Below are 23,402 nucleotides of genomic sequence, written 5' to 3'. Positions count from 1 at the left end.
GACGAAAGGCTTCAGGAAGACTCAGTCTTCTTTATCCCCTCCTCAACCCGAGCTCATCGCTACCTCCTCACCTCGGGGTGACACTCTTCGAGGCACTGCTCCGCCGTGTCCTCGAGTACGCCGCGGTGGTATGGAGGAATGCTGCTGACGATCATGTCCAGAAGCTGCAGACCCTGAAAAGTCGAGCCCTCCGGCTCGCCCTCCACGGGGATCGCAACTTCCCTTCGGCGGTTGCACACCAGATGGCCGGAGTACAACGACTGCGCGAACGTTTCCGCGAGACAGCGCAACTCTTCTATCGGAAGACGCAACTTTCGCACAATCCCAAAATACGGGCGCTTGGGAGGAAAATTCACTTTCGAGCATCCACCCGATGGCCGGACCTGCTGGTCGACCGGATCGGTCAGCCAGTGACGACCTCCACTGACGGATCGCCCAGACGACAAACATACCGCCAAGTCGTTATCTCTCACCAACTCAGCCTCGGGAGGAGAAGCCGCAAGGCTGGACACCCCATAACACACACAGGTTGAAGTCCACCCCCACTGAAGATCCGTGGCGAGAGTCCCGGCAGCCAGTGAACTCCTGACGACGATGGCGGAGATGGTCATCGAAAGCTCGAGGAGTTTATTCGAACTGACGCGGCTTGGAAACAGAGAACATTTTATTAATGTACATATACGTGCATTACAACAGCTACTCAATGTGGCGACCACCGACATTGTTACAGACATTGTACCTACGAAGAATGTTCTGGTACACACTCTCCACCCCACCCTGGTGTCTCTTCAGTTTCTAGTGCAGCGGCCAGAACTCGTGACAGCAGATCTTCCTCTGTCTCTGCAGGGGTCTCGTAAATTAAACTCTGCATACGACCCCACAAGTAGTAGCGGTTGGACCACCTCGCCCCATCAATTTTTCACCACATCCTCTGTTGAGATGCCTCCCAAACGAACCTGAACTTGAAGGCTGAGAAGATAACGCCGCAACCGCATTTCCTGACGGACATTCAGTGGCATAGCTTCCAAGAACGGCTCCAATACGTTTGTAGGAAGATCAAGTGTACACTCCTTGAATGGCAGAAGGTATGGCACCATCACCGTCCAGAATACCTGCCCACGTTTTAACACCAAACCGCTGCTGGAGCCTCTCAAAATGCGTGACACGAGGCCTTTCGTCTGCCCAGACATGGCTGTTTTGTGCAACACAGTCCCTAGTGAACATACGTTCATCTGTGGACAGAACACGACGTGGAAACAAGACTGTGTCGATGCAGCGGCGCAGAAACTGTGTGCAGTAGGCAGCACGTTGTGGAAAATTGGCTGGACTCTTAGCATGTGGTACAGATGTAACTGCTGCTCACGCAGAACGTCCCACGCGATTATGTGACTAACACCCACTGCACGCTCAATTGTTTAGTTCTCCTTGACGGGTTCTCTTCAATGGGATGCAGTACATCTTCTTCAAATATGGGCGTGCGGCGTTGCCGCGGAGCACCACAGTCCTGCTTGCTCACGACAAAGGTATCCGTTTCTCAGAGCCGCTGTGTAATTTGGGCAAAAAGTTTGTGTGATGGCGCGCTAAGTTACAGAAAACGTCCGTGGTACAGCCGGCTAGCAGCTCTTCCGTTACCTCGAACTTCGCCATACACGAGGAGCATGTCTGTGTATTACAAAAACGTGTACTGAACCATGTTTACAGTAGTGGGGTAATGGGAGAACGAGAGAACCTCGACTTGACCCACACGTTATTTCAGGAAATCTCATGCCATTGCGCATGTCATATTCTTCTGACCTTGACATCATTAGTTCCCTATCTCCAAGCATTCCAGGAATCACGGAATCCTGGCACATGCCGACATGAAAAGGTCTTTCACCAATGGTTGCTGACTAGAACTAAACGGTGTCCCAACAACCTTCAGATCGATCATGGAGGTGAACCTTACAACAGGCATTTCAAAGCGGTACTGAAACGGTATGGAGTAAGTCACTGCTCAACGTTCTCTCATTTGAACACTAGTATTGTAGAACGATTGACCAGGGCGATCAAAAGCCGGATATCAAAGCAATTCAATCACCAAAGCATATACAAGCATATACAAGCTATTTCATAGCAAGCATGGACATAAGAAGAAGAACTGCAACACCACAAGATGACTACCACAAATCATTGACGAGTAAAACTGCACCATCGTGATACAATGAAGAAGAGATATATTGATATCCATGATAATGGACTACTAAAACTATGCCGGACGTTGTGGCCGAGCGGTTCTAGTCCCTTCAGTCCAGAACCGTGCTGCTGCTACGGTCGCAGGTTCGAATCCTGCTTCGGGCATGGATGTGTGTGATGTCCTTAGGTTAGTTAGGTTTACGTAGTTCTAAGTCTAGGGGACTGATGACCTCAGATGTTAAGTCCCATAGTGCTCAGAGCCATTTGAACTAGAACTATATACAAATGTATGAAGATGGTGGATCAACCTAAGCAGAAGTAAAACGTAGGTGATTTAATAGATATTTCGAAATACAAAAGCGCATTTGAGAAGTCCTACCAACCGAACTGGTCAACATAGATACTTACAGTTTCCGACATGCAGCACACAAACGCAAGAACATACATCTTAAAAGACAGTGATGGCGAGGAAATTGCAGGGAGTTTTTACACAGAGGAATGTGTCCCTTGTAGAGTGTTTCGTGAGACAGCGAGGGAACAGGTCACTGGTGAAATGGCTCGGCTTCTCATCAGAGCACAACAGTTGCGTGAACGCTCGCAATTTGCCGTATAATAGGAAACGCAATCCGCAAAACATGCTGTAGCACGACACGACTGCTAGGAGGTGGAGGTGGTATTCTTGAGAAGCATGATTCTGCCATTGACACCTGCATCACCTTTCCCTAGCAATAGAGGGGCAGTGCCGTCGATGTCATCATGGTTACAGCTGGGGCCGTCAGGCCACCACTCCGGCCTAGTGGTGGAAGGCCGGGGTCTACAAGTGGCAGCTGCACAGCCAACAGTAGGTGAGTCACGCAGCCACATTAGACTTCTCTGTGGTTGCTGGAGCCCTCAGGAGTAGGATCTTACAGTCAGTCCCACACTGAAAATGTCAATGCTGGATTTTTTCATGCCTACAAGCAGTGTTGGAAAGAGAGCTCCCTGAAGCCGTCAATGCCCAGCGTTATCACGCCACCCTGTACAAAGCAGTTCTCTACCGTCAGTTGTTGCACTCCCCTAAAGAGGGCAGCAATGAAGCTGCAGAGACAAGTATCGTCAAACTGTGGAAGAACAATGACATGATACCGCAGGACACGTCAATTGCAAGGTGGTATGGAACTTTTATCGAGAGCATCATTCTGAAGCGTTTTTTCAATATGAAGGGAAGATGGTCTGCTACAGTGCTCAGGTGTGCACTCCACACTGATGTGGACTCACATGTTTTTGATCCAGTCAGTGAGGGGTCCAGTTTCATCCCTCCTCTGGGTGATATTCTCGCTAAACAGGCAAACATTAATGTCGATACGGACCAAGGACCTCATCATGTTGGTCCCATAGGAACTTACCACAAATTTAAAAATTAATGTCCAGAACCTGGATGAGAAGGATAAATGCTGCATTGCATGGTCGCTTGCGGCTTATAAAAATAACTAAAAAAATGTAATGGCTACAAGTACATGCAAGACATTTAACATGTGCAGGCATTTTAACTTTGATGGCATGTCATTCGCATCAGAATCCCACACCTGTCAAAATTCGAAAGCCGTATACTTTTCCAGAGTAATCACTCAGTGTCCTACACAAACAGATTTATTGCTGTTCTCCAAAGGCGAGAAGCAACACTATCTCTGGATCAAAAACATGTCCCGCCTACTTTTCGGCAGAAACATCGAAAAAGCAAGGCATTTTTGCTGCAGATGTCTCAATTCTTTTTTCACCAAGTGTGAGGGTTTAGAAAGACATCTGACTTATTGCTTGAGCCAAGAACCAGTATACGTGGAAATGGCCACTGAGGGCAAAAAGCTTTTGAACTTTAAGAATACCCATCACCAGGAATTATGTCACTTTGTTGTAAATGCTGTCTAAGAGTGCTTACTAGTTCCTACGTCGCATTGTGATGGTGATCCCACTGCCTCTCACAACACTTTCACAGAACTACACGTACTGTCTGTGGCAGCATATTGGGTCGTAAGATCGTACGATTCCAGTCCCAACAAATTTGATTCATATGTCGGGGATAGTTATGCAATATTGTTGCTCTCTGGGCTCGAAAAACGTGCATGGGATACCGATGGCCTTTATAGAAAAAACGTGCTAATGACCAACTCAAAGGAGTATGATGCCTTCTACAAGCAGGCAGTTAAATAACATATTTATGACTTGCCTTTGGATAGAAAAGCAGAAACTCCAGACAGAGACCACTGTCAACCAACGGGAAAGTCCCGTGGTGCAGCTCACAACACCTGCAACCTGAAGTATAAACTGCCACGACATGTAGCCACCTTCTTCCATAATTTGAACAGGTATGATGCTCACATTCTTGCCGAGCGCTTGGGTGCTTTCGGACTGGAGAATGGTAAGGTCAGTATCATACCAGACAATATAGAAAAATATATTTCTTTCTCCAAGTGAACGACGCCAAGAATATCGTTCCGCCTCCCGGATACACTACAATTTATGTAGGCATCTCTTCAGAAACTTGCTGAGACTGTGCGTCGAGACGTTATGCATATCACTCGATCTGCATATCTTGATGATGCAAAGTTTCAGCTTGTAACGAAGAAGGAGCTCTTTCCACACGAATACCTGGCTTCGGTGGAGAGACTCGGAGAAACAATGCCCGATAAAACAGCATTCTCCAGCAATCTCACAGGCATCGCCATAGCAGATGTGGAGTAGAGGCACACAGTGAATATTTGACAGGAGTTAAACATCTCTGATTTAGAGAGCACATGTGCATGTGCACTTGTTTGCAAACGTTTCGAGAAATTCTAGAGTATATACCAGGGCACGTAGGATCCTGCCTTCCCGCATCTCGTGGTCGTGCGGTAGCGTTCTCGCTTCCCACGCCCGGGTTCCCGGGTTCGATTCCCGGCGGGGTCAGGTATTTTCTCTGCCTCGTGATGGCTGGGTGTTGTGTGCTGTCCTTAGGTTAGTTAGGTTTAAGTAGTTCTAAGTTCTAGGGGACTGATGACCGTAGCAGTTAAGTCCCATAGTGCTCAGAGCCATTTGAACCATTTGATCCTGCCTTCTATTATGCCATGCTCTTGGGGCGCATACTTAAAAAAGACATGTATTAACCTCAAACAGTTGACTGGAGTTGATATGTGGCTTTTTTTCGAATGCAGGATTCACGGGGTACTTTTCCAGTGTGTCCACAGGTACGCCAAGGCAAGTAACCTGCTGTCGAATGAGGGAACTACAGGCCATCTGACGATCTGAGTTATATAGTTTACTTGGGATCTGAACAAGTTCTACAGACAGGCCATGCAACACCCTTTGCTGTTTCGAAGGTTCTGATGTCATCGTCAGAGTCAAGGATAAGATGCTCAGTGTGGCTGTTGATGCTAGTAGGGGTAGGCAGGCCTGGAAATCCCGCCAAATTGCATGACACCTGCCATTGTGTCCTGAGGAACTAGTCCCGCAAAATGGTTCTGGCCCCAAACTGATGACAATGCTGGGGAATAACAAGAGGTTACATTTTACACCATACAAATGTCCAGCAATTTCTCAGGATGTGCATGCGACTTCTTGAAAATCACCTACGACATTTTCTTCAAGCGGTATCTCTGGTTGAATGAGTGTATTGATTTTAACACCAAACAGAGGGCTCTCATGTGTGTAATTTTGAAAAAGATTTTAATAAATTAATGAATAATTCAGTTTTTGACAAAACTGTGGAGAGAGTTAGAAATCATCGTGTTATTTATCTAGTCAATCACTGGTGCAACATATTATGTTAAGTGATCCACAATCTTCAACGAAGGATTAATCGCTGTGGGTATGGCTAAGACTCCAGTGGTGTTCACAAAGCCTATCTGTAACGGTATGTATGTTCTTGACCTCTTCAGACTTGACATATACAAATTCCATTACAAGTTTGCAAAACCAAAATTTGCTGACGTCAAGTTACTCTTTATATGCATACAGACATGTGTTGGATGAAAGGCTACAGTCATTATGAAGTAATTAGGTGCAATCCCCAGGAAATCGACATGTCTGGATTTACAGCCGATAATCGCTACGGCATAACACCTCAGAACAAGGAGGCTACCAGCCTGACGAAGGACGAGCAGATTATGGAGTTTGTGGGGCTCAGATCGAAGATGTATGCATACCGTGTAGATGCAGGTATCACCCAGAATGTGTACCATGTGGTCTCTCAGGTGCTCACTATAGAGGACTATAAGGAGCGTCTGTTTACTGATGAACAATCTCGTTATATGGGGCAGCAAGTAATCTTACAGTCTTGAGGCCATGTGGCACAAACTGCGCTGCAACTGAAAGTCAGTCTGTCACGTCATGACGACAAATGCTTCATCTGCACAGATGGGCTCAGAACCCTGCCATTCTCGCACTATTCACCCACATGATTTTGTGTGTGTGTGTGTGTGTGTGGAGCGGGGGGTTCTTCATCTCCTGCTTCTAGTTTCTATGCACTGTAAATATTGTAAGTAACTTTTAAAAAATCGTCTTAGTATAACATATATCTGCTAGTTGATCAGTTGCTATTATGTACAGAACATCATTCTGCATTTATGCAATCTCTTTTTTGAAAGAGAAAACTATCATTACTGCTATAATGTATATCTGCTGTAGTAAAAAACATTGTATAGTTGACCAGTAGCTGTCACGAAAAAAATCATTCTGCTTTTATACAAACTTCTTTTTTTTTAAGAAAAAGTATTGTCTCTAATAATAAACTACGAGGTAATTTGGCATGTGTGAGTTATTATTTTATCCTTTCACAATCGAAGTTACTGTAGGGTGGAAATAAATAAGAACAACTTTATAGATTTTTTCCCACAGAATCATTCACCATTACAGAAAGATCCAAATAATTTTTTATACGCTTTGAATTCAACCTGAATCATATTCAAGCCTATAGGAGCAATTATGTATGTGAACATTCTTTCAGCCGCCACTGATTTTGTGGCTACAGATTCAATATTTACACTTTGGTTCGGGAGGAATACAGGCATTTATGCAGTGCTCCGCTTTATCAATATTTACACAGTTATTGCGGAAATACTCAACAAATTCATAGTGTGCTCCTCTCACATATTGACACCAACGACACAGTCTGTCTGTGGCAATAATGATAATTGATGCGATTGATAATGTGTAATACAGGTCTTTCAGTTTAACAACAGTCAGATATCTTAGGTATATTCTTGTGTCTAACGAGGTTAATCCTAGCATTGCCTCACCAAGCATGTCCGCTATAGACATTTTGCAATGTAAATGTCAAAAGGGATGTGAGACACGTCTTACTTCTCTATCATCTACCTACCTACCTATACGAGGTGCGGCTAGAAAAAAACCGGACTGATGCTGGAAAAAACATTTATTTACAATTATTTACAATTTCATGTTATCTCCTTCAATGTACTCTCCTCCTCGGTCTCTACACCGCTCCATACGAATTTTCCACTGTTCATAGCAATGCTGCAGATCATTTTCGGTAAGTCCATACATTACTTCCGTCGCTTTTTCTTTTACTGCTTCAACAGTCTCAAATCTAGTTCCTTTCAAAGCTGACTTGACTTTAGGGAAAAGAAAAAAGTCACAGGGGGCCAAATCAGGTGAGTAGGGTGGATGATCTAAGATGGGAATGTTGTGTTTTGCCAAAAACGTCTTCACTGACAACGCACTGTGAGCTGGGGCATTGTCTTGTTGAAGGATCCATGACTTTTTTCTCCACAAATCGTTCCGTTTTCTCCGTACTCGCTCACGTAGGGTTGCCAGGACGCTAATGTAGTAATGCTGATTCACTGTTTGTCCCTCTGGTACCCAATCAATGTGCACAATCCCTTTGATGTCAAAAAAAAAAAAAACAATCATCATTGCCTTGAATTTCGATTTTGACATTCGTGCTTTTTTTGTCGTGGAGAACCAGGAGTTTTCCAATGCATCGATTGGCGTTTAGTTTCGGGATCGTAAGTAAAAAACCACGATTCATCGCAAGTAATAACATTTTGTAAGAAGGTGGGATCACTTTCAATGTTTTCCAGGATGTCAGAACAAATCATTCTTCGGCGTTCCTTCTGTTCAATTGTGAGACACTTTGGAACCATTTTTGAACACACTTTGTTCATGTTGAAACTTTCATGAAGAATCTGCCTAACACTTTCCTTGTCAACTCCTGTTAACTCAGACACTGCTCTGATTGTTAAACGGCGATCTTGTCGAACAAGTTTACCGATTTTTTCAATGTTTGCATCAGTTTTTGCTGACAATGGTCTGCCAGTGCGAGTGTCATCACTGGTGTCTTCGCGGCCATCTTTAAATCGTTTAAACCACTCAAACACTTGTGTTCGCGATAAACAATCATCGCCGTACACTTGTTGTAACATTACAAACGTTTCACTTGCAGATTTTCCTAGTTTGAAACAAAATTTGATGTTAACACGCTGTTCTTTCTGTACACTCAACATTTTTCGACGCACAGACAAAACGTCAACTACTTAAAACAGACGCCACGGGCAGACTGAGTGCAGGAGGCAGATGAAACTCGAGCAGTAGGCGGAGCGAGAGTCACGTGACAGGCCACGAGACTTTCAGCCTTATTGCATTCGTTTTATTGTTTCACCAGTACTAGTCCGGTTTTTTCTAGCCACACCTCGTATATTCTATCGTACTGTGTAGATAGTCCCACTCATACCATGAATACTGCACTTTAGCACTGGCATGTTGTGCATTTTCTACCTCAGTAACGACTTCAAACTCATTTGTCAGCTGTCAAACCTTCATTTGCACGTTTAAAACTTCTGACAGCTACATTATATGTGTTAGGGTATAACAGTACTCTTGCTGTGCTTGGCTGCTGCTGTTATGCTACGGTGTAGTGGAACGACACCGGATCTGGAAGGTCAGGAGGACTAACTGTGCGCTGCAACTGACTGTCTTTGTTCAGCACAGGATCGGGCAGTCGTTGCAGGTGCTTTGCTCGTGCTATAGCGTAGTCTGAAAGCAGCTGCTGTGTGTCTGTGCCTGTAACAATTATAGCAAAGAATGAAATGTAATAATAATGAGTTATGAATTGACGTAGTACATAATGATGTTCTTCTTCTGCTGATGGCTGCTGCTGCAGCTGGCAGCACTTCCTTCTGGACAGCTAATGATGACGTGCGTGCTATCACCTCATTGTAAAAAATGCTCAAAGGGTGGGGTGCTGAGTGAACCGTGAATTTACTTTCCAAAACTTTTTCTTAAGAATTTACTTTATTTACTAGGGATTCATCAAGAACATCAACACATTTAATCACACTATGTGAGCGTGGAAGTAGTTTCCAGGGAGTAACACGAAATCAAAATCAAATTGCTTTTAACAACGGGAATTTTATTCCTAAAAGCCTTTTTTTTAGGAAACAGATTTAAAAATATAAGCACGAAGCACCTTCTAAATGTCAAGTTACAATTTATTCAGAGGCAGAAAGAAACAACTTTTTGAGTGTATGAGCTTTCGGGCTGAGAACCTGGCCGCTCCCTTTTGACACGGCCGTAGTCACAACAGCCTCTTGAATGTTTTAACAATTCTCACAAGCACACAAATTATGCACCCCGTAGGAGGGATGGAAATGGTACAAAACACTAAAATTAAAAGATTAACTTGCCACCGAAGGTGCAACTTGATTTTTAACTTCCAAGAAAAGTCTTACGGTGGAAGGGTGCCAACTCTATATACTAAAATGATCATTTAAATAAAATCCCATGAAATGCAATGTAATATAATATTCTACACGGTTGGCCAAACAAATTAAGATGCTCTACAGTACACAGATACCGCCTCTCAAGATCATAGGCAAGGTCAAAATATATTTCAGGTATTAGGTCGTTACAATCCAAGCAATAAATTCGTTAACACACCAAAACCGACAAAAAAGATCGACAGACAGACACTAACTGCCTAACAAATTCGGACGAGAGACAGACTAGCAAGCTGGGGACGAGAGACTGGCCAAGAAAACAAGTAAAATTTAACAAGAGTAAATCACACAACATATCACCAATCACTTCTCATAAACTGCGATTTCTCGAGAAGACCTGGCGCAGCACCCCCAGAATCGCTCTCCCGAACCGTCCGCTGCCAGCCGCTTCAACGGACGCAGGAAGGCGCGCCGATCTCCCGTCTGGCTCGGAGCCAACCATGCAGAGGAAACACGCCCGCTGGCAAAACGACATCCCTGCACCAGGAAAGGACCGAGCCAAGCTCCACAAGATGGTAACTGAAGGAGTCCAGAAGCACTCGGAGATCCAGTTACACCACGGCGTCGCAGCTCGCAGCGACCAGACTGATGTCGTGGGTTGACTACTGTTGCTCTCGTGTCGACCGCGAAGTCACTACCCCTCGCTATACGCCGCGGCCCACTGCACTCACGTGGCGACCTCACATGAGCCGACGCTCAAGACGGACACGTCATCTTGTGTCTCATTGCGCGACCGACCAACCGATCGATCCAACCGCCGATGACCGCTGCCTGACCAAACTCGAGCAGACTGGCGGCGTAACGCGCAAACTCAGATGCAGGAACTAAGCCCCGACCGGGCGACCACTCGCTGAGTTCTCTTACTGGCGGAATGGAAAGACTCTCATTTTGCCGGCTTTAAAGGTTGATCCGAACGAAAGACATACTAGCACTCCGGACGACAGACAGACACTACCTGCCTCACAAATACGGACGAAAGACCGACTAGCAAGCTGGGGATGAGAGACTGACCCAGACTGACCGACTGGCGAGCTCATAGCGCCCCTTAAATACACGTGAACAGGCAACCTTTCTCCTTTCCCACCAGAGGGAGACACCAAAGCTGCGACTGCCACAGCGGCGCCACCGCCAGAAACGGAGGGCGACTGCTTCACACCACGCTCTTCAAAACAGCAATTTTTACCACGGTTCACTGAGCTTGCATGGTGTGACACTCGTAGCAGAGGGTGCTTCGTGTCAAATTTGCAGAAGCGCTGCATCCTCCCCTCCCTGACCTTGGCATGTGGCAGGATGTCGTGATTCTTGGAATGACCTTGAAGATAAGGAAGTGCTGATGCTGAAGTCAGCGAAATATGACATGTGCAACTGCGTAACATTTCCCGGAACGACCTCTAGGTTGGAGCCGAGCTTACCTCGTCCTCTCCTTGCCCTGCTGCTGTTTACTGTAGCCGGCCGCGGTGGTCTAGCGGTTCTGGCGCTGCAGTCCGGAACCGCGGGACTGCTATGGTCGCAGGTTCGAATCCTGCCTCGGGCATGGGTGTGTGTGATGTCCTTAGGTTAGTTAGGTTTAAGTAGTTCTAAGTTCTAGGGGACTTATGACCTAAGATGTTGAGTCCCATAGAGCTCAGAGCCATTTGAACCATTTTTTGTTTACTGTATCGGAGATGCGCACGCACTGAACAGGTGACATCAGGTGACCATCTGACGTCATCCTGTCTGTCCTGTAGCATACCCTGGGACTTCTCTCTTTACCTCAGCAGACGTGGACGTGTTACACATCTGAACTGAAATCGTTGTCGAAAATCACTCCCCTCTACAAGTCCTAGAAGTTTCTAATGGAAATTTTCCTGTATACTTTCCTGTATATTGGATCTAATAGCAACAAATAGAACTAACGCCTTTCATGAAGTCCACATTGAATCTGGTATCAGAGCCCATGAGGCGGTTACAAGCAGAAAGGAATATACGGTGGAGACTTGATAACTGGAATAATTGTTGCCTTAAGTCATTCGGATAATGCTAAATGCGGATAATTGAACGTATGAAAAAAAGCGATCTTTATGTTATTAATTCCAGAGATATAAAATACATCGCCCGTATATGGTTTTCTTTTAGCTACGTTTTCATGTGGTTATCTTGCTAGGGTTAGTACATAATGTTTAAGTGTTTATTCAAAACAACAAAATCAAATTAAACACTTTAATATCAACAAAAATACTTGTTTACGAAGAGATTAGAGACAAATTTCCGTATGTGCTTACACACTTTCTTAAAATAGTAAAATATTGCAATCTTAATCATGAAGTAGGAGTCACTGGAGTTTAATTTAGTTTAAAATATGTGGTAATTGTCATTCGACGTAATCAATTTTTTTCTCTTCATTGCTGCTACATCACGAATTCCTTTCAGTCGTAGCAAACTCGTGGCATTAGACTCTGTTTGTTTTTCGAATCATTTGAAAGCTGTTTCCAGGGTAGCATACTTTTAGCTGTTTTTAAACCAAGGAACCTTTATAGTTTATATTTTATGACGAATAATCACTTATAATGATGTTACGATGTAATTTAATTATAACGCACTTTTTAATCTATTTCTTGTGTTTACCTAATCATAGACGCCTTTCTGATTGGCTAGCAATGATGGTAGGCGTGACCAAGCCTATTTCATAAGTTCCCTCCTTGTGCGATTAGCAGTTATTCCAGCGTAGAAGGTCGGTGCAACATGCTCCACGGAGACCACCCACTGTTCTGGGTATATATATTTATTAGTTCTACATTTTGATATATATATATATACTCGCTATTATAACGATCCCTCTATCTGGTAATACGTTTTTTCAGAGTCGGAAGATGGTTCTTAATAGAATAGAAACCGGTCACTCCAATAAAAGTAAAAAGCTGGGATCAAAACTGTTTTTAATCTTTAAATTTTAATTTTAAAAGATCGCTGATAATGTTTTCAAAAATGTTATCTGTATCGGTTATTGAATTTCCGTGCTCCTGTTTTGTGTTCTGCTCTAAGCTTCATTCAAAATATTCCTTTCGACCAAATCCCACGCATCTACAATGTAACAACATTCCTTTAAATTCATTTGGTTGAAAACTGACAAAAAGACCTATACGCTATCCTAATCAATAATCTACGTAAGAGTTGTTTTGTACACAGTCGTTAGTAACGCTTTCATCCATTGGTTTAGCAGAGATGTCACATTGGGCAGCAAAGCTTTTGCTGTTACCATTCCTGTACGGGCCTTTCTGGATACAGAAAATGTTCGACTGCTGCCCTGGCCAGCACATTCTCCAGATCTCGCACCAATTGAAAACGTCTGGTCAGTGGTGGCCGAACAACTAGCTCGTCACAATACGCCAGTCACTACTCTTGATGAACTGTGGTATCGTGTTGAAGCTGCATGGGCAGCTGTACCTGTACACGCCATCCAAGCTCTATTTCACTCAATGCCCAGGCGTATCAAGGCCGTTATTACTGCCAGAGGTGGGGTTGTTCTGGGTACTGATTTCTCAGGATCTATGCACCCAAATTGCGTGAAAATGTAATCACATTTCAGTTCTAGTAAAAATATATTTGTACAATGAATACCCGTTTATCATCTGCATTTCTTCTTGGTGTAGCAATTTTAATGGCCAGTAGTGTATAAAGCGTGTGTGTGTACCAGTCGAAGCGCCTCGCCGATTGCCAGATCTTCATTATACACTATACATTATACTTTTGCTAACTGCCACTCACGGGAAAACTCGCTGCTGTGCCCTTTTATAAACAATGGTTACAAATAACATCTGCAGACACGTGGCGATCCCCTCTTTCATATGGCGTTTCGTGCTTCGTTGCGTTTTGCTTTGTATGGGCGCAAATGCGAACAATAGCTAGCGTATTTAATAGCTGAGCTGACGCCACGTTCGTATATTTCGACTCTGTTAGAAATGCGTGGCCCAGCCAAGTGGACAGCAGCGGTCAGCGCGGAAGCCTGGCCGACACAAGCTAGTGCACGCACACGTCCCGGCCCAGCAGCTGACACACACACGAACAGGCCCGGCCGCGTCATGGTGCGCGCACCATTCAAACCGCTTGCAGACCAAACCCTCACTTTCATACATAAACACAGTTCGTCGTGTCACAATGCATAGAGGTATTTAAACAGTCATTCTTCCTGCACTCTACCTGTTATACACAATGGTTACATAAATGGATTGGGAAGAAACCAAGTTAACTGATAAAACTCGATGTACCATCTGGCATGCCCTTCAGAATATTTTGCAGAGTACAGATTTAGATGATAAACTAGAGTGCTTGTGCTGGTACAAGTGTTTCGCAGCACACCTTTCAGGAGTTACTTTGACAGTGACGCTACATAGCAGAGGGCCCCTGCGATTTCCCATGTTTCCCAAGCACATCGTCTGTTATGATTGCAACGGGCACAGCATCGTCGTGACTGGACCCTGGATAAATGAAAACATTGTGCCTTGTCAGGTGAGTCACGTCCTCGGGACACGCCATCATAGAGGAGAACCCCCCCCCCCCCCCCCCCTCGTAACGTCCAGCGCACCGTGGGCGCAGTCCACTAACATAAGAATTATGCTATACGGGGAAGACGTGTGGAGCGATCCTCGGTAGTGATCGCTGGTAAGAGGGGGGTGTTTGTTCAGAAACAAAGGGGTCATTGTTGTCGTTAAGTAGACAGACCAGCCAGTTGTGCTGCCACGCGGGGTAGCCGATCCGTCTGAGGCGTCTTGTCACGGTCCGCGCGGTTTCCCTCGTCGGAGGGTCGAGTCCTCCCTCGGGCATGGGTGTGTGTGCCGTCCTTAGCGTAAGTTAGTTTAAGTTGGGTTAAGTAGTATATAAGCCTAGGGACCGATCACCTCGGCGCTTTGGTCCCGTAAGACCTTACCACAAATTTCCAATTCCAGTTGTGCTAGGCTAATTTAGTGACCCTGATGTAAACAAACTGTTCGCTGAAAAAATTACCTCGGGCTTCCAGCCGCGTTCAGTGGTTTAAAATGCACGGGCCATTCTCAAGTGGTGACTGTCGAATGATTACTGCTGCCGTCCGATACACTCCTGGCGTTCTAACAGCGTCGTCCACAGGCCTAATTACCTGTAGAATTTCAGCCGGTGCCCTAAAAACCGTATCGATTTTATGTTTCTTTAGAAGCCGGCTAATCTTTCCTATTATTGAGCCACAGAACGGCAAGAACGCAAGCTCCTTGGTGCCCTCCTCGGAGGTCTGCTGCCTATGTTTCTTCGGCGAGATGGCTTGCGAAATGCGGCGGTTGTTCTAGCAGGTTTTTTTTTTTTTTTTTTTTTTATTTTTTTTTTTAGAGTTACCATAACTGACTCAGTTCCTTCGGAATGCTTTCGACGTCTGAAACGGCTTTCGCTCGATGCACCGACGTCCTCAGAACACAACTTTTGTGCGAAGGGTGGTGATAGCTGGTGGCATGCAAATATCGGTCTGTGTGGCTGGGTTTCCGATAAACACTGTCGCCGGGACACCCATTTTCCTTCCGGCGTGCGAGTACGTCTGGAAAAGGCAAGGCACCATCTCTCTCCACTTCCATCGTGAATGTGATGTTATCATGGATGCTGTTGCTGTGGTTGAAAAATTCTCTCAGCTTTTCACGCCCGTGAGGCCAAACAACGAATGTGTCGTCGATGTAACGATAAAAGCAACTAGGCTTTGCAGGACCCGCGTCCAGGGCGATGTTCTCAAAGCACTCCATGAAGAGGTTGGCTACTGGAGCTAGTGGGCTTTCCATCGCGACGCCGCCCGTCTCGTTAAAATAATCTTCATCATACAAGAAATACGATGATGTCAGTGTGCTTAAATAAATCCACAACAGTACCGTCAAAAAACTGGAAGAGCAAATGTAAAGAGTTTTTGGTGGGAACCCGTGTGAGCAATGACACAACGTCAAAACTAACCGTCATATCTCTTTATCCGAGGAGCAAGCATGTTCTAGACGTAGGTGCAGGGGAAAGTTCTTCATAATCAGGCACGTGCGATTCCATTACATTTACTTTGGAAGAGGTGAATAAGGAAGCAAAATTCTTATTGAAAACTGTGCTTAAGTGGCTTTCAGGAAATGCTAGCTGCTTTAATGGCACGATAAAAACGAGGGGCGTGACGCAGTTGTAAGTACGTACCAAGATTTCACTACTTCCGAAAGACTTGTAGCAGGGGGAGAAAAATTTTATTTTTAGTCCATATTGCCAAACAGCGACGTTGTCTCCTATGCTACAATTTGTACCCCTGTTTTGTTTTGTGAGATTTCCTTCAGGTAGTATGGACTTGTTTTGCTTTCGTCTGTCTTTTATTTTTGTAAATATTTCTTCTACAGTACTCTAGTGAGAAGCTATTGACTCTGAACGTCTATATTTGACACATTATTAGAAATACTGACATACACTGTTTATACAATCGTTTTCACACTTGCTACTTGCAGCTTATAAGTGACACGAGATATCTGTCGGTGGTGAGCTTCACCTGTCGAACTGCACCTCCCATTTTACGTGGTGACCTTTCAGGCCAGAACCCCCACCACTACAGGTGTCCCTCCCCCTACCACCCCCTCTGCGCAGATTGGCACCGGCTCATTTTGTGCGCACCCTGCCAGGGCAGGTAACAGCTGCAGACCACACAGGTGATGCCGCAAAGTACTCTCTCTCTCTGAACAGAATGCACCATGCAGCACCCTCTTACTTGCACGACTCTCTAGTTCTGGGGTAGCCCAGTAAGTACCGCACTAACAAGCAGAGCACACGACATGACTGACCACTTCCTGCCTCCGGGATGCGGTGGGTTCACGACTGTGCAGCCGACTGGTGAGTGAGTGCTGTCGATTTCTTCAAGTGGTAAATGATTTCATTACAGAAAAATCTTCCAGCATAAAATGAATAACCACTGATAAGCTTCAGAAACAGCTTAGTTTCTTCATTATAACAAAATTAGTTTGAACTGAACACAAAATGCTTGACTTGAGAGAAAGGGACTGAGAAATTGAACAGAGTATTTGCAGTTTAAACGAATCTATCTATCATCACTTCATTTCGTGTGTAGCGTTATATCAAGAAACAATTATAGGAATGAAATAGCAGCATTAAATATATTTTTCGAGTTAAGAAGTTACTAGCTGCTGATTCATCCACCTAGTTTTCTGTAAAAATTTTGTAAACCATCAAACATCAAGTCCACAGCGTGCTTCACCACCTAAGTTGTACTGTTTCTGTGTACACAATCACCGGTATCTGTCTTTTCCTGTGTTGGAAATGTGCCTTCTTTTAGCTCTTGTATTTCAGGCATTAGCACTGCATTTATCATTGCAAAATTACTAACTGAAGCATCACAAACGAAAAACTGCTCCCTACATAAGTTTACACAGAAACATCTAAAATGCACAGAAAACACCACCGACTAGTCGGGATATGCAGAGAAATGTTTCATTTTTGTGGTGTCAGAGCAGGCACAAGACGCTTATACTTAAGGGGCTTGTTACACATGGAGTAGTCACATATGTACAGTGTGTGTGGCGTATTGCACGTGTCGAGCGAGCACGGTGTATTGTGCATGTTGTGAGAGCGTAGCATATTGTGTGATTCGTCACTTGACTTTGGTACAAAACTGTTTTCTATGCTTTAATATGAAGGTTGGGACTTAAATAGTGGCAACTATTTATTTGCAGCTCCTACAAAATAGATACGTGTTTCAAAGTTTTACTGACCTTCAAAGTAGTGTATAACCCGTTGCCAGAGATGTGGAAGGCGTAGGATACTCTTAGCAGTGCCAGTTGTATTGACAGATCGAGCGGCGCGGTCTATTGCCCGACGAATTTGTAGCAGCTCTGAAGTGTTTCCTTCAGTTTAGAAATCGGGTTGAACTCACGAGGGCTTAAGACAGGGGAGTGCAGTAGGTGGTATAGCACTTAGCAGCTCCATCAGTCAAACAAATCAGTAACAGCTTGCACTGTACGTGATTGAGCATTCTCCTGCAAAATGATGGTCAGGTCCTACAGAAAGTGTCATCACTTCTGTCCTGTGCTGTTCATTTTTGGAACACAACGTATGACCAGCTTCGAAGTGGTGACGCTTTCTGCAAAGCCTGGCCATCATTTTGCAGGAGAATGCTCAAGCACGTACAGCGCAAATACCAGCTACTACACTCCCCTGACTTAAGCCTTCGTGAGTTCAACTCGATTTCTAAACTGAAGGAAACACTTCAGAATTGCTACAAATTCGTAGGGCAATAGACCGCGCCGCTCGAACCCTCAGCGCAACTGGCACTGCTAAGAGTATCCTATGACATCCACATCGCTGGCAACGGGTTATACACAATGCTGGTGACTACTTTGAAGGTCAGTAAAACTTTGAAACACGTATCTATTTTGTACGAGCTGTAAATAAACAGTTGGCACTACTAAAGTTCCAGCCCTCGTATTATACTTTGTTGGCCTGTTTATCAAATTTATTTATTATAACTGGAATGGCGGATAATCGTTGTAGCTATGGATACAAGTTCAGATATGTTACACGACGAAAAGAGGAAAGCTTACGCGCAAACTTTACACCGTAATACTGATCTTACTTGACCTGAGACGCAACATACGCTGATAACAAAAATCGTGTTCTGTGCATCTGAAGGCTCACTCGGTAGATATTTCTTCCCCCGTGTGTAGTTGCGACTCAGTAGTTGAGGAAGATAAGTTGCTTATGTTGGTATGACTACCATAACTCAGGCACTAGCCAGCTGGGAACTAGGGACGCCGCTGCTACGCTCCTTACGTCGTTGTGCTCATTTTGTGGTTTCTGTAACATGTCCTCACTGTTCCCTGTCAGTGACCATTGTTTTCCATAATGCAGCAGCGCGACTTGTGCAGATAACGTATGGACGTGGTGTGTTGGCAGACCCGCGCAGCTGGTCGCGGGAGCACGTGTCGCTGTGGCTGCACCAGATGCAGGCGCAGCACGGCCTGCCGCACGTGCCTGCGGACCGTTTCCTCATGAACGGCAAGGCGCTCTGCCTCATGACCGTCGACATGTTCCTCGGCCGCGTCCCGCTGGGCGGCAAGCTGCTCTACAAGGATTTCCAGCTGCGCCTCGGCCGCGCCATGCACTCCTGCAGCTGAGTTGGCAGCACTGCGCAGTCAGAGATCACACGCGGCGCCCTTGCAGGTGGCACAGCTGTCTCTCTGGCGTCGTGAAGACCAGAGCACGGATATGTATTTATGACTATTAGTTCCTCGTTATGCAAATAAGTTTACAGAATCGATTCAAGTTTACCTGTGACACGTGTGCAGAAACGGCACTGTAACGATTTTTGTTACACCACCTCAGACTATTTAAAATTACAGAGATAGGCTAGTAAATTTCGAAACTAATGACCGAACATATAGAACATCAACATAACCAGACTACCAGTGTTATGAGTGGCTATGTTCACTTTCTCGTAAACAAAGCTGTCTGTTAACGCTGACTAGTTTGACTTCCGTTAGGTCGAATTAGTGATGGGAAGAAACGAATGAAAACAATCGACTCATTCGGTTCTAGCGCCACGCATCCGTTGAATTATTCATTCATTCTATTGAGTGAAACCAGTCTGTGGGAGCAACCAAATGTAAACAGTCGAATCAGTCGGTTACAGTTTTACATGTCGGTTACATTATTCATTCATTTCTTTCACGTGAAACCAGTCTCTGGGAGGAACCGAATGAAAACAGTCGATTCAGTCTGGTAGTGTTTTGTGTACTGGCTGAGTTGTTCATTCTTCCTATGCCAGCGAACCCAATCTTTCTTTAGGATTTCCGTCGGTCAGTTTCGTTCATTCATTTGAGACCACTGTTTAGTGGTTTAGTTAACTAAGTTACCCAGTTATTCTTCTGAGTGGAACCAGTCTGTATTAATTTCATTAGATGAAGTAAAATAGTGCTATTCAAAGTGTTGTAACTCACAGTTCGAAAGTTTTTACAACACAACTTTTATTTACGTGAGTCTACATGGAAATGACTGAATAACAACGAAAAGTCACAATCACAAAGCCAGTAAGAATTTCCTACTAGAAGCAAGAAAGATAATTTCTAAGTTTCCCGCAAGAGTCCGTGGTAACACACACACACACACACACACACACTTAATTCCAAGTCCTATTCCGACGGCGAAGACGTAGTCTTCCGCGGAGACGTCCTTGAGGTCGGTATTCGGCGTGAACTGACGTCCGGCGCTGGTTCTAGCCTTTAAATAGTATTGATCAGCCCATTAGATGTTGGTGTAGTAATACTTCCTGCGGGCCGTCTCGAACACCCTCTGCGGGAAGTAGTACGTGGAATGTATTTTTCCAAAACAGTCGATGTTTACCATTCCTTACGCCTTTGGCCATAGGCAACCTCGGTCCTGTTTCGTGTTAGATGTGTTGCCGGCCCGCAGGGGCTACCTTGGCGACGGCGTGACACAAAGTGTGGTCAAAACGTAACGGGAATTTCTATTTTTCTTCAAGAATCTTTATTAATTTATCGACATCAATTTTGTCCTCTTCAATGTAATCTCCCTCAGATAGTACATTTGTGCCAGCGTTTTTTTCCAATCTTAGAAGCTCTTCTGTATCTCTTTTTTCGTAATGGTGTTCAGCTCCTTCAGCGATTCTATTTTTATCTCACCATAAAGGTGGCAAAACGACGTCCTTTCACGGTTCTCTTCAACCTCACAATTAGAAAGAAATTCCAGGGGGCCATGTCCGGCGAATACGGCGGCTGAGGCAACATAATGGTTTTGTTTTTTGCAAAAAAATCATGCTTTCAGATGTGAGCGGGAGCATTATCTTGATGCAATTTCCACAAGTGCTTTTGTCACAATTCTGGTCGTTTTCGTCGGATTGCTTCACTCAGATGGCGCATAACTTCCAAGTAGTAATCATTATTCATAAAGTTAGACAGCATCGCCTGTGGAGCGCAGAGATCTCATGCTAACCTTGTTTTAATCATCAGTATTAATTATTGACTTTACGACTATAAGGCACACATGATGCACTATCCCACTGTAATCGAAGAAAGCTGTGAAAAGAAACTCCACACGTGATCGAGCTTGTCGAACTTTTTCGGCCTTGGCTCTTCAGGAAGTTTCCGTAGGGACCCTTGATCATGTTTCATCACCAGAAGTTCTGGATCGTTGTGACTTCATTCAGCGATTCCTGCGCCATGTCTACACGACATTGTTTTTGGTTGAAATTCAACAGTTTCGGAACAAACTTTGTGCTATAGATTTCATGCCCAGAAAATCTGAATTACTTGGCAAGAGTCAAGAAGACGTGCTAACATCATCAGCAACCTCTCTGATGGCTACTATGGGATCTTCGAGAACCATTTACTCTACTTCTTCTACATTCTCATCAGTAATTGATGTGCTAGGGCGTCCAGGAAAGTCGTTATTTTCAACGTCTTCTCGACCCTCTTTGAAACGTTTATACCACTCGTAAACTCTTGTCTTACTCATAGCAGATTCGCCAAAAGCCACAGTCAGCATCTCGAATGCTTTGCTGCACTTCATTTTTCATCAATGTAACTTCTCTGATCGGTCTTGTCAGAAAGTAAAAGCATTAGCACCTTTTCGACTTTCAACAATAAAGTAAATATCCAAAGCAGCTGAAAATGCAACCGTAAGCCAGGAACAGGTGTACGAACATGCTAAAAAAATTGAAAATCGGATTTATAAAGCCTGCAAAATTAAAAAATTCCCGTTACTTTTTGATCACACCTCGTACAATACGGGATATACACATACCCCCAGAGGGATTACCCTACCCCCACGTGTACATGAAGACATCTCCGCGGTCACGCCAAAGTTAAAATAAGCAATATAAATATTCATTTCATTATGTACCGAATAACTAATTCTTCTTTTCTTCTGATAAATAGATTGCTGGGCAATAATTCTTTCAGATAAAATTAGCTAACAAAGGAAGCTTCCGTTGGGAGTAAGCTACAAAGTTGAGCAAGCATAGTAGTGGAGACGAAAGGAACAGTTTCAAAGTTTTGCAGTTGTTTGCATTCCGTTATTCTGTAAGGTGTGCTGATGGATAGCCGAGCGTCTCGCGTTCTCCACGTCAGTGTCCCGCTGCCGCCAGGACCAGGGCAACAGACACCGCGAGGAGGTGGCGCGGTGGCCAGCCAGCCAATCGCCGCTGACGCCGGCAGTACTGCGCTGGTGCTCGCCACCTCCTCGCGCTGTCTGCTATCCTGGTCCTGGCGGGAGCGGGAGGAGGCTACGGCGGCGGTGCCACGCCCCCCATAAAGGGTGAAAAATTTGCGTGTGCACAGACGCTTGAATGAAAACATTCATATAGCTGACGTAACCGAGAAAAATTTGTCAGTCTGTTCTCTCACATTGAGTGAAACTTGAAGCTGAAGACTAACATGGTTGCAGACTAGTTTCATGGGCTGTTTCTATTTGACTGGAAAAAAAAAATGAAAAAGGCGCTAAAAGGAATAAACAACCGCCTAGTCAGTCGGGTGGGTGGCCAATCGGTTGTTGCAGACAGATCTTTGTCCCATCACTAGGTCGTACTTATGTTGCCTCTATATTGTAAGGGCCTAACAACTGTGCTCCTAGAGTCAGTTCTGTATCTTGTAACTATTCAATCATGTATACAACAAACAACATAAAATGTGTGGGAATTAAGAAGAATGAGGTTCACTTATGAATAAGGTTTCTTATAACATCATTATTTATTAAGAAGCTTTCTTGTTATGTTTAAGCCTCACTTTGTTTGGTTGCAGCCCCAACACCTGTATGGATATTGAGTATAATAAGAGTGTGGGTTGGCTGAAAAGGAAGTAGAACACTAACAGACGGTAGCACTGAGCAGAGCCCGAGCTCATTAAGAGGATAATGCCCTTTCACACAGAATACGAGCAGAAGGATGTCTCTTCCACTTCTGTGATGTTACTGCTAAACACTGATGAATAAATGATATTCAGTTTTGCTTCTTCTGTGTGACACACACAGTGTTTATGCACAATCGTTCGTTTGTTGCACCTCAGAGCAAATGAAGCTGGTTCCTAGTTGTTACACGGAGCAATGAACTCACGGTGCGTGTAGCAAAGGAATTTTGTGAAACATCTATAATCCTTGTACAATAATTTAAAAAATGAAGCTAACATTTTGTTTGTGTTTTCTCCCACTCAGCCGTAAGCATAAAACCGTTTCTCCTGCATTCTTGTATAAAGAAATTAGGCTTTACAAAAGTCAACAAAGTCCATACAACAATCGAAAAAATCTAACTAAATCTCTGTGGCACTGTGTCCCAGTTAGTGCCGGGTGAAAATTTCCAATAGACGCAACAGACCGGAACCTACTTCTGTGTCTCCCAGCTGATTACTTTTTCAATGTTGTTTATCTCATCCTAGAAAATGAGTCAACAACCTTTGGGAAGAAGTTTGGTATGCTTTTAAATATTTCCATCATTTATAGTGCAGTTAAAATACT

General features: G+C 44.4%; 1 protein-coding gene across 1 annotated transcript; it reads left to right on the top strand.

Annotated features, from left to right (window-relative positions):
• The first annotated feature begins 2,860 nt into the window (after positions 1-2,860).
• LOC126204376 (transcription factor ETV7) lies at positions 2,861-19,054 on the top strand. The gene is made up of 2 exons (XM_049938749.1): positions 2,861-3,017; positions 18,834-19,054. The coding sequence occupies exons 1-2, from the start codon at positions 2,861-2,863 to the stop codon at positions 19,052-19,054; spliced, it is 378 nt and encodes a 125-aa protein (XP_049794706.1).
• Positions 19,055-23,402: the final 4,348 nt, after the last annotated feature.

The sequence above is a fragment of the Schistocerca nitens genome, chromosome 9 (genome assembly GCF_023898315.1).
Source record: "Schistocerca nitens isolate TAMUIC-IGC-003100 chromosome 9, iqSchNite1.1, whole genome shotgun sequence".
NCBI classification, from domain to species: Eukaryota; Metazoa; Arthropoda; class Insecta; order Orthoptera; family Acrididae; genus Schistocerca; species Schistocerca nitens.
This window is presented reverse-complemented; position numbering and strand designations above follow the sequence as displayed.